The sequence below is a fragment of the Belonocnema kinseyi genome, chromosome 4, assembly GCF_010883055.1.
Source record: "Belonocnema kinseyi isolate 2016_QV_RU_SX_M_011 chromosome 4, B_treatae_v1, whole genome shotgun sequence".
NCBI lineage: Eukaryota > Metazoa > Arthropoda > Insecta > Hymenoptera > Cynipidae > Belonocnema > Belonocnema kinseyi.
The window spans coordinates 3,975,787-3,988,178 of NC_046660.1; the positions used below are offsets into that span (position 1 = coordinate 3,975,787).

General features: G+C 34.9%; 2 protein-coding genes across 4 annotated transcripts in view; both read left to right on the forward strand.

Annotated features, from left to right (window-relative positions):
- The window catches only part of LOC117170652 (brain protein I3), a 4,844-nt gene extending 2,650 nt beyond the window's left edge, over nt 1–2,194 (forward strand). The window contains exon 3 of the mRNA XM_033357567.1: nt 1,338–2,194. Coding sequence (XP_033213458.1) covers nt 1,338–1,469 — 132 coding nt within the window. The 3' untranslated portion in view covers nt 1,470–2,194. The remainder of the gene's footprint in view (nt 1–1,337) is intronic.
- Nucleotides 2,195–2,328: 134 nt separating this feature from the next.
- Nucleotides 2,329–12,313, forward strand: LOC117170651 (cysteine sulfinic acid decarboxylase). Of its 3 annotated transcripts, none has more exons than XM_033357566.1 (4): nt 2,329–2,844; nt 6,132–6,875; nt 9,249–10,000; nt 11,624–12,313. In XM_033357566.1, the coding sequence occupies exons 2-4, from the start codon at nt 6,603–6,605 to the stop codon at nt 12,246–12,248; spliced, it is 1,650 nt and encodes a 549-aa protein (XP_033213457.1). In that variant the 5' UTR covers nt 2,329–2,844; nt 6,132–6,602; the 3' UTR covers nt 12,249–12,313. The 3 variants fall into 3 exon arrangements, with proteins under 3 accessions (XP_033213457.1, XP_033213456.1, XP_033213455.1); XM_033357565.1 differs by lacking the exon at nt 2,329–2,844 and adding an exon at nt 3,921–4,131; XM_033357564.1 differs by lacking the exon at nt 2,329–2,844 and having other exon boundaries at nt 5,915–6,316; nt 6,461–6,875.
- Nucleotides 12,314–12,392: the final 79 nt, after the last annotated feature.

Genomic DNA, 12,392 nt, shown 5'->3' on the forward strand with positions numbered 1-12,392 from the left:
AAATTATTTTCATTTCAAATAGTTTTAAAGTTCTTGAAAAGCTTCACAATTTTATTCCAAAATTTTACATGTTTTAACTCGTTTAGATTTTAGGTTGTTTTTGAAATTTTTTCGGTTAATAAAATTAAAAAGTTCAATCTCTAAGCCTAAGAAGTTCTCATTTAAAGTGATAGAAACTGAGCTGAAAATCATTTTGAACAGGTTTAAGTTAAAGACATTTAAAAATTAGCGTTTAAAATTGTTATAAAGTGAACACTTTTTAAATTAGAAATTAAATAATTTTAATTTCAAGTACTTTTAAAATTCTTGAAAAAGTTGAAAATTTTATTCCAAAATCTGAAAAAGTCTACATATTATATCTTTTTTCACATTTTAAATTGTTTTTGAAATTTTTTCAGAAATTGTAAATATTATCTTAAATTATTAAAAATTTTTCCTAAAATCTCTCCGAAATTATTTTTAAATCTTGTAAAATTAAAAATATATTCCGATTCATTTCTGGCAATTTTATAAATTTTTTTAAAATTCACTTTTCAAAATAAAAAAGTCATTTTCAATTTCCTAGGAATCTTAAGGTATTTCATTATTTAGTTTCCTTTTATAATTCTTAGAATGCTTCTAAATTTTTTGTTCGAAATCGTGGGCTGTTTGTATTGAAATTTCAATATAAATAGGTACAGTTTGTTGGCATACGTAGACAATTTTAGCAACTAATTTTTGGTATTTAAAAAATTCAAATTTTCAAATTTTAGATTAAAATAATATTTGAAATTTAATTAACTTTGACATAATAATGAATTAATTAATAATAAGTATAAATATATTATTTTTAAGTTATTTTTAAATTGAAAATATTTTATATAGTTTAAAGGTGGCTATAACATTTGTTCAATTACCAAGACTTTCCAATTGAAACGGTTTAATTTTTAACTTTAAAATCTGAAAATTCTAAAATTTTAAACCGATATAATTTTTTTTTTCAGTTTTTAAAACAGCATTATTTTAAACAAAATATTATCGAATGACAAATTGTATACTGAATGATATAATAATTGAAACATATAACATTTCAATTAATTATTTTTAAAAACTGTTAAAATCAAATTTGAATAGTTTTTTTTGCCTCAAAATTGGTAAAATTCCCGTTCAAAAAACAAATTCACTGTCATTTCCTGGATTTTCCTGTTCTCACAAAATTTCCGGCCATTTGCCGGTTTTTCCGGTCCAGCGGCCACTCTTTTTCAATCTGTTGAAATAGAATCAAAACAATTTGCAAAAATATTAATTTTCCCTATTTTTTTCTGAAGAAAAATGAAATGAATATTTATGTTCCCCAGGTGGGAGTTCTGGAAGATGACTACACGTGCCTGGGAATTTTCTGTGCAATTTTCTTCTTTCCAATCGGAGTCATTTGTTGCCTTTTATTAAAAAATAGACGCTGCTCTCACTGCGGCGCCTACTTTGGTTGAAATTCTGCTGCAGAGGCAGGATTAAAAAGAAAAGAAAAAGAAAAGAAAAAATCATCAAAAACTGAAATGCTGGCTGTCCTGGAGGTTGTGATCAGGAAACATTAATCCGCATTGTAAAGTGCGGAGCGTATTAGATAATTTTAAGATAATGCGGCACGTGGTCGAATGTTTTCGACCAGCAATCCGTCATTTTTAATGCACCATTAAAATAATTCTGTCTGGGAGCAAGCAACATTCCCTTGAATTTAGGAAATTTCAGGTTTCTAAAAAAATATATATATTTTCGGTTACTGTGTACAAAACAAAAAGATTGGAAGACTGAAATGCAATAAAAGAAAAGTATAATAAAGAAACAGGAACGAGAAGAAAAAAAAAAAAGAGTCGGAAGAAGAATTGTGACAGTTGTTGATAAGATCACGCTCGACATCTAAAGTTATATGGTTAAATCTCGCATATCATTTTTCAAAGAGTATCGAATCTCGAGGAAGATTTGATACTATTTGAAATCTATGAATTCGTTTGTGCCGCAAATTAAATATTTTCAAATAAACTATTATCAAATTAAGAGTAATATATGAATGAGTTATTATAAGTGTTAATTAATTTTCACGTGATCTTCAAGTGAAATCATTGTTTAACGTCTCACGCTGAACTTTGAATTCAGTTCTAAATGAACACTCGTATTTCTGAGCTTTTGCTGTTTCACTATAAAAAAAAAAAAAAAAGAAAATAAAAACATTATCAGAGAAAGGCTTTTGAAAGCGTTCGCCTTGAGACAGTTCAACTGTAGTACTGATGTCTAGTAAATTTAGAGTCACTCAATACCCAAGATAAAGATTGACATTTGAAAATATGACTCGGTACTAGAGAGACATTATTTTCATAGCCTGTAAATAATTAGCGAGTCGTTAGATTTCTCATTAAAAATGAGTTGGATTGAGAGAGCACTGCAATTCGTTTATTGCCAACGGATTAAGATAAAAATATTTTATCGCTGTTCGCAGTCGCTGTCAAGAACCAAAGTGTGCATCTAGAATTTGTGCTAGTCAAACATTCGAAATTGGAGAAGGAATTATTTGCAAATAATTCCAAGTGTCGTGTAGAGTGAGCTTTATACATTCTACACATTGTTGTACTGATTAACAAGGAAGAAATATAGTGCATATTTTACTCGAGAGTTTTTTCATAATCAATTCCCTCCGCAGTAATTTGCATACGCTCGATTAATTGGATCTTTGTTTCGTCAATCAGGTCTCCGACTTTGACCTTTTTCTATCTTGCGGACACACGCACGCAGAATTACTGGACCAGTTCAGTGATCAAGTTAAAAATAAAAGATTTATTTTCGCATTCTCACCGTCCGGACCGAGCAGTAGTAAGTATTGGTATTGCTTTTTACAAATTATTTTCCATCAGGTAAAAACAATAAGTCGAATAAGTTTATTCAATCAATAAAGCCAAAAGAGATGCGCTGTTTCCGTCTCTAAAAATGGTAATCTGCCGTCATTGGGTAATAAAGCTGACAAGTTTTTGAGGGTACCCCCCTCATTCTCGGGGTCAAAAAATCGAATTTTCTGTTTATTGTCTTATTCAAACCTATAACTCTTTGAGAATATTTCCTGAGAATTTCAAGTCAAAATTCGAAATACTCTTGGAGTTCTAGCCGCCGATGCACGGCAGACGCGCCGCATGGTTTTTTTGTCGACTAATTCGTAATACCCTCGCCATAATTCGGTCTCCCTCGGCTTACTGTGTGACTACTTGCTTGAAGAGTCAGGAGGGATTTTTTGTGGACCTGGCATTAGCTGATTGAAGGCGAGTAGGTGTTATACACGAAAAATTGCTTCACAAAACTTAAATGCTTTTCTCACAAAACAGAGTTTTTACGATTGGCGGGCATTGAACTGAAAAACTATTCAGCCAATCAATCTGAAATTTTAATATGTTTTCCTATACATCAATAGCTATATAACTTAAGCTGTCATTAAGAAGATTAATAAAGATCTTCTTTAATTTTCATCTTGATTTTTAATTGAAAAAAATTAGATTTTTGAAAAATAAAATCTTAAGGTCCGCCATTTCGTAATTTTTTGCCCGAAATAAATGATCAAACGTGTACTATTTCGAGTCCCGTTTGATTTTTTGATTTCAGCCGTTCCAGTCACTTGCAATCATGCCCGCCATAAAATAGATGACTTTTTATTGACCGCAAGAAACATCTATGAAATGTTGATAAAAAAAATTATGCAAAAATGTTTTCTTGTTTTTTTTCCAAGTTTTAAATTACATGTATGAAAATATCCAAACCTTTGAAGTCGATTTTTTTTCAATTAGCGGCCCATTAAAAATCGCAAAAATTAAAAGTCGAGAAAGTGGGGGTACCCTCAAGTTGCGAGAGACTGGAAAGTTGACTACGATTTCAGTGTCAAAGCAATTTGCCGCTGACTGAAAACTTGAAATATCGGATCAGGCTATAACGCTATACATGTAGGATTAGTAAGTTACTATGTATCGATTCCGGCAATAGTGAACGCGATTCGTTTCAAACTTCTCGGACATTTAGCAAGGACAGTAGTCTCTCAAGAAATGGAATAAAAAACGCAAATGAGCATTTGCTACCTACATTGGTCGAAGGTTTTCTGCAATGCCACTTTCCTTGCTAGTAAGTACTTGAGTTTTTTATTTTATTTTTTTCTAAATTTAATTTTATTATTTCATTGAACAACAAATGCGGATATTTGATGTTTAATAAACATAATTTAGCGTTATAAATCAGCCTCATGCAGTTTAACAGCGTAGATGGTAAAGGCGATTGCATATTGTGAAAATTTTTAATAATATTTATGAGGCACTAAAAGTTTTAAAACAGTATCTCCTTACGACGGGATGTTACACATGTGATATGCATAAATCACATTGTGCAAAAAAAAAATGACAGGAAATTTATTTTATTTGGGTGTGAATATTTGTGATTTTTAACGTTTTGGAAAAAAGCCGTACACCCAGAAACATTACTATTTGTCTGACTTCAGGAGTTCCCAGTGAACACTAAACGTCCCGGTAACATGCATTGAATTCCGAAAAATTAAGAATTTGTATTCCTATGAATACGCAATTTTTCCTCCTTCTAAAAATCCCCCGACGGGGACAGAAAAAGTGCAAATCCTATTCCTCTCAATCGACTTAGCAAAATTTAACGAGAGCATTTAGTTAACCTACTTTTCATTATTAAATTTTTTCATAACTTATAAATTCGAAGAATATTCCAATTTATATTGATTTATATTTTAATAATTTATTTAAATGTCTTAAAAAATGCAGCGAAGGAATCTATGCAAATGTGTGAATTTAAATAATTTTAACTCCAGAGAGGCAGAGTTGAGTTGGTGAGAATTAAAATTTCAGAATTTACATTCCGCATGAAGGAATTAAAACAACTTATTGCACATATTTTGTGAACTTATTAAAAGGAATTAAATAAAATCAAAATATGAGCACTTCTGAGGAATAAGCAATATCTCTGTGATGTGCGTTTCCAGTAGAATTAGAAGGAATTAAATTTATTGAAAACACGTTCTCTTTGGAAGAATAAAAAACTGTGTGGCGGCCGCTATTGAAATAGAAGTGAAAAAGATTAGGAGGTATCTTATTCATATTGTGGCATTTTAGACAGATGGAAAATTCACGCAATCAAAATAATAAAATAATCTTCACTTTTGCGCTGAAATCTGAAAATATTAATTTTTCTCTATTCTACGCTTATTACCGGGGGTTTTCACGAAGATTGATCAGAATTTTTGAAATCATTATTTGACTTCTCTACTGAAAATTCCTGTATAGGTACCTGTATAGGACACTCCCTAATAAGGTACCTAATGGTAAGTATGTCTCTAGGTGCTCCTGCTGGATGAGTTTCTGCGCAGCCGTAGGTGCAATAGAATATAGTACTGCGCATCTAGATATGGTCCCATACAGAACATATACAGGATTCTATGTCATTTCCTATAGGTGGCACCTATATGTGAAACATAGAGGTTCTTATGTAGGATCCTAAATAGGAACCTATATAGGAATTTTCAGTAGGTTTTCAGCCACTACCTAACAAAATTTGAGGAAAAATATGAAAAATCGGGCATTCTGCATGTCTTAAAAAAAACTTGCACGCACACTGATAATTTTCAGTATTTCCAGAAATTATTATATCAGAGATTTAGTTTGAGTCAATTCAAGAAATATTTTCTTCATTCAGATGCGAAGGATGTTGCAAAAATAGTGATAACTTTGAAAATAGTGAATTTAAGAGACTTTGGAATTGAATAAAATAGAATATGACGATGTACAAGTAAATGGAGCAATTGTCTTGAGAAAGAAATGCAACCGCGATGGATTAATAAAAATGTATGATAAGATAAGTTGTTGATAATGATGTTCATGCAGAAACGTTGTGCCAATTGTCAAACGCGCGTCTGAACTGCTTGGTCGTATCCGGATGTTTGTAGAGTCTAGAAATAATATTAACAAGAGAGAAGATTTTCTCATTCTACCTTCGCCCGGAAAAGAAACTTTTAATATCCGGTCTATCGTAAGAGTGACTCATGAAAATGTTTTCCCTTGAAAAACCTATAATAATCCAATGTTCCCTGTTGATTTATCGACAAACAGTAGGTGCAAGCATTTTTAAGAGTCCGGAAACTGCAAGGGAGAAAAGCTTCTAGAGAAACATAAAGAAAGTGGATGAGTAATATATATCGAGGAAGAGGACGAAAGTGGGGATTACCCGTTAGTAATTATTAGAGGAGGGCCTGCTCGAAGACAGGGCAGGAAGCTGAAAGCTGAAAGAGAATGAAGTAAGTTGGAGAACGTATATGTTCGTACGTACGTATAATAATTGCAGTGCAGTGCGGTGCATGTAATATACGCAACGCCACGAGGAATATAATGCGTTGGCAAAGTGTATATAGAATAACTATCAGTAACTATGACACGATTAGGTGATACGTAAATGTACGTCAACTTGGAGGGAGCACGCTACCAAGTTTTGTCCTTGATAGAAACTTTGAGCGTATAAAGGAAGCACAGGCCGTAGAGGGAGTTTCAGAACGTGTCGATCCACCAAGTCACACCAAGTGATCAATGCCAGCCAACGAAGAGACCATGGGAGAGTCCTTAGACCAGGAAACTGCTCTCGACAGTTTCGAGTCGATCTCAAAATTAACTCCCAACAAATCCAATGGTTCCCTGGGAAAAATCCTCTTCGCGGGTTCCCAAAATGGTTCTTCTAAAAGTTCTTCTTTTCAAGAGAAAGAAGAACTCTCTGAGGCCCTGAGAAGTTTACCTGTCAGGGGAGAGCATGAGCAGTTCATCAAGGAGGCGGTTGACTTGATTCTCAACGAGGCTGTCTTTGAGGTAGGTCACTGCAATTTCAAATTCAGTCTAATTATCAGCCAAAATCATTTATTCTTCTTACTTACGTTATAAGCTAGACAAATTCCAAAATTATTTACCTCAGTTCACGATAAATATAAAAAACGTTCAGTTTAGAGTTCAATTATTGTTATTTTGACTGAGCAAGTTCTTAAAACTTCTGATCATGTGGTTTTCTGGTGCATTTTCTTTTTCAACAGGTGTGTTCTTGCTTGAATAAATTTAAAAAATGTAAATTGTAGCTATTGATTAATAATAAAATAACTCAATTGTTTAATTTTGGGTTTTCAATTGTTATTGTTTCAAATTGTATTTTGATGCAAATAGCAAAAAAAAAAAGTTTATTTTCTCCTTTTTCTTGTTGCAAACAACTCTTCTGCACTCAAAGACTCCTGGATATAATGCGCAGGGGGGTGATGAAGTAAGCAAGTTTAGGTCAGTAATGTCATTTGTTAGAAACTAATTATAATATTAAATGGTGAAAATTATTTACTGTTTTCTTTTACAAAGTAATATTTTGGCGACAAGACTAGTTTTCCTTATTGAAAAGGTGTAATAGATCATAAAAATGTTTCATTCGATACCATTTTTGTTAATTTCATAAACAAATGCGCAGTGTGCATTTTTAAAAGCGGAAATAAATAGTTTTTATCTAATTATTGTCACCGATGTAGAGCTTAGTAATACAAATTTGTCATTTGATACTTTTTTTTTAATTTTATAAACAAAAGAGTGAACATTTCTGACAATATAATTTAGAAAAGATAAAAAAAAAACCAAACCAAAATATTACTTTAAAAACGAACAATCGATAATGTTTACCATTTTATATTGTAATTAGTTTGAAAGAAACAAAATTTCTTTTCAAAACTTTTTTGCTCAATAAATTCACGAAATTCTGAGCGCGGGAACGTTATTCACAAAAGACAGAAGAAAACTTTGCATTAACATGAAATTTTAGACAGTAACAATTCAAAAATCGTTTGCACATATCATTTATAAATTAAAAAAGAATCAAAATATAAAATCAACAGAGAGTGGCGCTTTGAAAATTATTTTGAACTTTCCGAATTGATTTCGCCCCAATGTGTCTCTCGTTGCACGTGGATAGCGAAGTCGCGCAACTGCACTAAAATCCCATGGACCTCCAAAATTTAAAGATTGTCAATCAATATAATTTTTTTTTAAACGCAAAAAGTTATTAGGTATCGAAAAATAGAATAAAACATTATTTTGGTTATTTTTTTAGTCCCTTTTCAAAGTTTTGTTTGTTTTTTGAATTGCATCAAAAATGTCTTTAAATTATGCACCGTTAAAAAACTTGCGCAACTGCCGTCATATAAACTAGAATTATAAAAATACGAATGAGATCGCTTTTTATTGAGTGAAGAAACTCAGTATATAAACACAGAACGTATGTAATCGAAGAGCCCAGCTTTGTAAATAAATCATTTTAATCATTCTCAGATTCTTGGCTCTACTTGGTTAACACATAAAAAAAATCCCCGAGAAAAATTAAATTATTGCAATATTGTTTTATAAAAATATAATATTTTTCCCTTAACTGTGAATTATGAATTTTTTGCAAAAAATGTAGGAAAATTTTGAAATGGAACTGATACAGCTGCTGGGCCGTTGAACCTAGATTGTCCCTGGCAAGATGAAAAGGAAATCGTTGGCCGAGTTTCAATGATGTCATCTAAAGATAATGTAAACTTGCTTCATTTGAACACTCTACTTACAAAGACTTTCCATGACCTGAAGTAAAACAAGAAAATTCTTTGTCAATCACCTGCTGATTGATAATCAATTTCCATCCAATTAAACGATTAACTTCATTTCAATTAGATTGCTAGCATTAATTTATATGCAACATTATGTCATCAGCTTCTTAATTGAAGGAGTGTTTTTTTCAAACTCGTTTTTTTCTCATATTTGGATCAACTCACAAAGTTTTGAAAACCTTTATAACTATAAACATTTGGGGAATTGAATTCAGGCAATGTAATATGAATTGCGTAAAATAGTGAAATTAGCTCTCGAAACTTTCAACAATCATTAAGACAAGGTTGTGAAAATATTAGAGAAAAACTGGATTTATCGGCTCGATTGAGTGCGTTAATTGTCATGCAGATAATTCGCTTAAGAAATTACTTGCTGGTTGGATCTAGTTTCGGTCTTTTTTTTTTTTGTGATCTACGCAATATTGGGCTGTGCGCTCTAAAGAAAAAAGTTGTTCGTGAGAATGACCTCTTTTCCGTTTGTATCAATTTACACAGAGATTGAATTGAAAAAATACGTAGGCATTTTAAACAAGAGTTGCGGCTAATTTAAACTTGATTAATATTTGTTCAGGGAACCTCGAGGAAGAACCAGGTGGTAGAATGGGTGGAACCGTCGACCCTGAAGTCTCTGATGAATCTGAAAATTTGCGACGAGGGTGTGACCCACGAGGATCTCATCAATCTCGCCAGAAATGTGATAAAGTACAGCGTGAAAACGGGCCACCCGCATTTCGTAAACCAACTATTTTCTGGAATGGACCCGTATGGTCTTGTGGGTCAGTGGCTCACCGACGCCTTGAATCCGTCAGTCTACACCTACGAAGTATCACCTGTGTTCTCACTCATGGAAGAAGAAGTCTTGAAGGAAATGAGGCGAATAGTGGGATGGAAGGACGGAAGAGGCGACGGCATCTTTTCTCCAGGTGGTTCCATGGCCAACGGAATAGCCATCAACCTTGCCAGGCACTACAAGTTCCCCAACATAAAGGAAACTGGCGTCTTTCAATTGCCAAGACTCGTCATCTTCACTTCCGAGGATTCTCACTACTCGGTGAAGAAGCTCGCAGCTTTCATGGGACTCGGGACGAATAATGTCATATCTGTGAAAGTTGATGCCCGGGGGAAAATGTGCATGATTGATCTTGAAAAACAGGTCAAGAAAACTCTCGATGAAGGCGCCGTTCCGCTCATGGTCTCTTCAACTGCTGGCACGACTGTTCTGGGAGCTTTCGATCCTCTTCTGGAGATTTCCAAGATTTGCGAAAAGTACCAAATGTGGTTCCACGTTGATGCTGCCTGGGGTGGAGGTGCTTTGATGTCAAGGTGAGTCTGAAAATTGAATCAATAATATTTCGAAATTTTGTAATGCCTTCAACCGAGGAAAAGGAGTTTTTCCACAGAGTTATCATCAGATTTGGAAGGAAAGATGGTAAAACTGCTTGAAACTGTAGAAACATTACAAGTTGCACTTGTTCAATATTCTCTTGTAGATGTGATAAATGCATTCACCTTTACCGTTTTTTTAAAGACAAATGCATACATAGTAAGTTCGGATCTATATGAAAAACTAGTTTTATCTTTTGGGTCAGCAATTAAAGTTGCAGCTATGTAAATGACTGGAAACAGGTTTCTCATATATTTCTGGGCTGCAGTTTACATGTTATAGGGAAAGAATTGCTTTTATGTAGAGTAAGTAATTAAATATATAAACATATAACATTTTATGAAAGTCATGCCGAGCCACTCATCAAAGACGAACATTCATATTCGCCGTAAATATGTTTGCAATACGTGGACTACCCATTGCATCAGTGTAGTGTATCTTTTTCTATTGCACTGGCATCGCATTTATATCGGCCGTCAGAGAACACAAACATTCACTTATATCCTCCCGGGAGGGGATCCCCCCACTGCTCAGCAGCGGAGGGGAAATTTTCGCGCTGCGCGCTGATTGAGCTAGAACAGGGTAGCGAAACAAAGGATGATTGGTTCTTAGTCACGTGGTACTGCAAGGTAGTGGGGGCCAAGCGGATATAAACGCGGTTCCAGTGTAATTTTATTTCTTGAGTGAGCACTGTACTGGACATTGCAAAAAATTTTATTGGCAGTGTAAAAGAAATTTACGAGCTATGTCCAGTATGGTGGCTTATTTGTGGTTCTTGAATTTTTTTACTGCATTTGCGCACAGAGAGTGGGATTCACGGAAGTACTGCCGATTGAATTGACCTCTCCTGATGAGTCAGACAATGATTCCGGAACAGATAACGCATTACTTGAGGGCCCCTGACTATAGGCTTACTGTCCTGTGCATCAGCGTCCTTATAGTTCATTTTGCGTCGTCTCTCAGCTTCATCTTTGGGGATGTCTTCCTGAAGACCACACAATTTACTGTCCCCGGGGAATGGTCAGTCTGGGATTTGTTCGACATAACAACTGTGTTGCGCTGTTGAGTTTCGGATCCCCAAGGTCTTCACTGCCGGATCTCCAACAGCTTTTGGTTCTTTTGAAAACTCTCACACGGTGTCCGTATCCCTAGAAACAGTAGCATTCATCAAATTCTAAGGTGTCTAGTCCGGGAGAGCTTCGCGACTTCATCCTCTTGGTTGTAGATCATCTGCTATTTTTCATCGCTCCTCTTGGTTGATGTCCCTGCTCCAACCATCCGCGAGTCTTGGGATTTTTTATGGTTGCTGATGCGTTAGGATCTGTTGGGCTCATGGCAGGCATGGATTTCCGTGAAACCACGGTGGCTACATTCTTTGGTCTCATTGTCGGCCTAACTTGATCCACTTGAGTCGCGCTAATCAGGGATTTGCGGTTGCAATTGATCTTGTTGTATATTTTAAGGTTTAAAAAGGTTTCTACAGACTAAATTTTTGCACAATTATTGAACACAGCTGTAATTAAATTAAATTTATGAAAATTATAAATTGTCATTATTTGCAGAAAACATCGTCATCTGCTCGAGGGAGTCGAGTTTGCCGACTCCATCACGTGGAACCCGCACAAAATGTTGACGGCTCCCCAGCAATGCTCGACGCTTCTGCTGAAACACGAAAATTTGCTGCAGTCGGCTCATGGCTCAAAGGCCACTTATCTGTTCCAAAAGGACAAGTTCTACGACACTTCCTACGATGTGGGAGACAAACACATCCAGTGTGGTCGCAGGGCTGATGTTCTGAAATTCTGGTTTATGTGGAAGGCGAAAGGTTCGAAGGGATTTGAGAAACACGTAAATAGAGTTTTCGAGCTCTCTCGCTACTTCACGGAAACGATCAGAGATCGGAGTGGGTGGAAGCTGCTGATGGAGCCGGAATGTACAAATGTCTGCTTCCGGTATGTGCCTGTGTCGAAGAGGCACTTGAGCGGCGAGGAATTGATGACCGAGTTGCACAAAATGGCACCGATTGTGAAGGAGCGAATGGTGAAAAAGGGCTCGATGCTCATCACCTACCAACCTTTGCGACAGGAGAGGAATTTCTTCAGACTTGTCTTGCAAAATTCGGCCTTGACCGACGCTGACATTAGGTTCTTCATAGAGGAAATTGAGAGGTTGTCGAGTGACCTTTAGAATCTAAAAATGACTAGTGATAAGTGTAGTTCTAACATGTAAATATAAATAGTTGAGTCACTAAAGGGTTTTTTCTTTCTTTCTTTAAATATCGATTATCGACCACGAATCTGTGATGCCACCAAGATTCCAGGCGTCTAAAAT

Bases quoted from the DNA above. Each gene is read 5' to 3' on its own strand.
- LOC117170651 (XM_033357566.1), top strand. From the start codon at position 6,603: ATGCCAGCCAACGAAGAGACCATGGGAGAGTCCTTAGACCAGGAAACT. The intron at 6,876-9,248 runs GTAGGTCACTGC...ATATTTGTTCAG, and splicing joins TCAACGAGGCTGTCTTTGAG to GGAACCTCGAGGAAGAACCA. The intron at 10,001-11,623 runs GTGAGTCTGAAA...CATTATTTGCAG, and splicing joins GGAGGTGCTTTGATGTCAAG to AAAACATCGTCATCTGCTCG.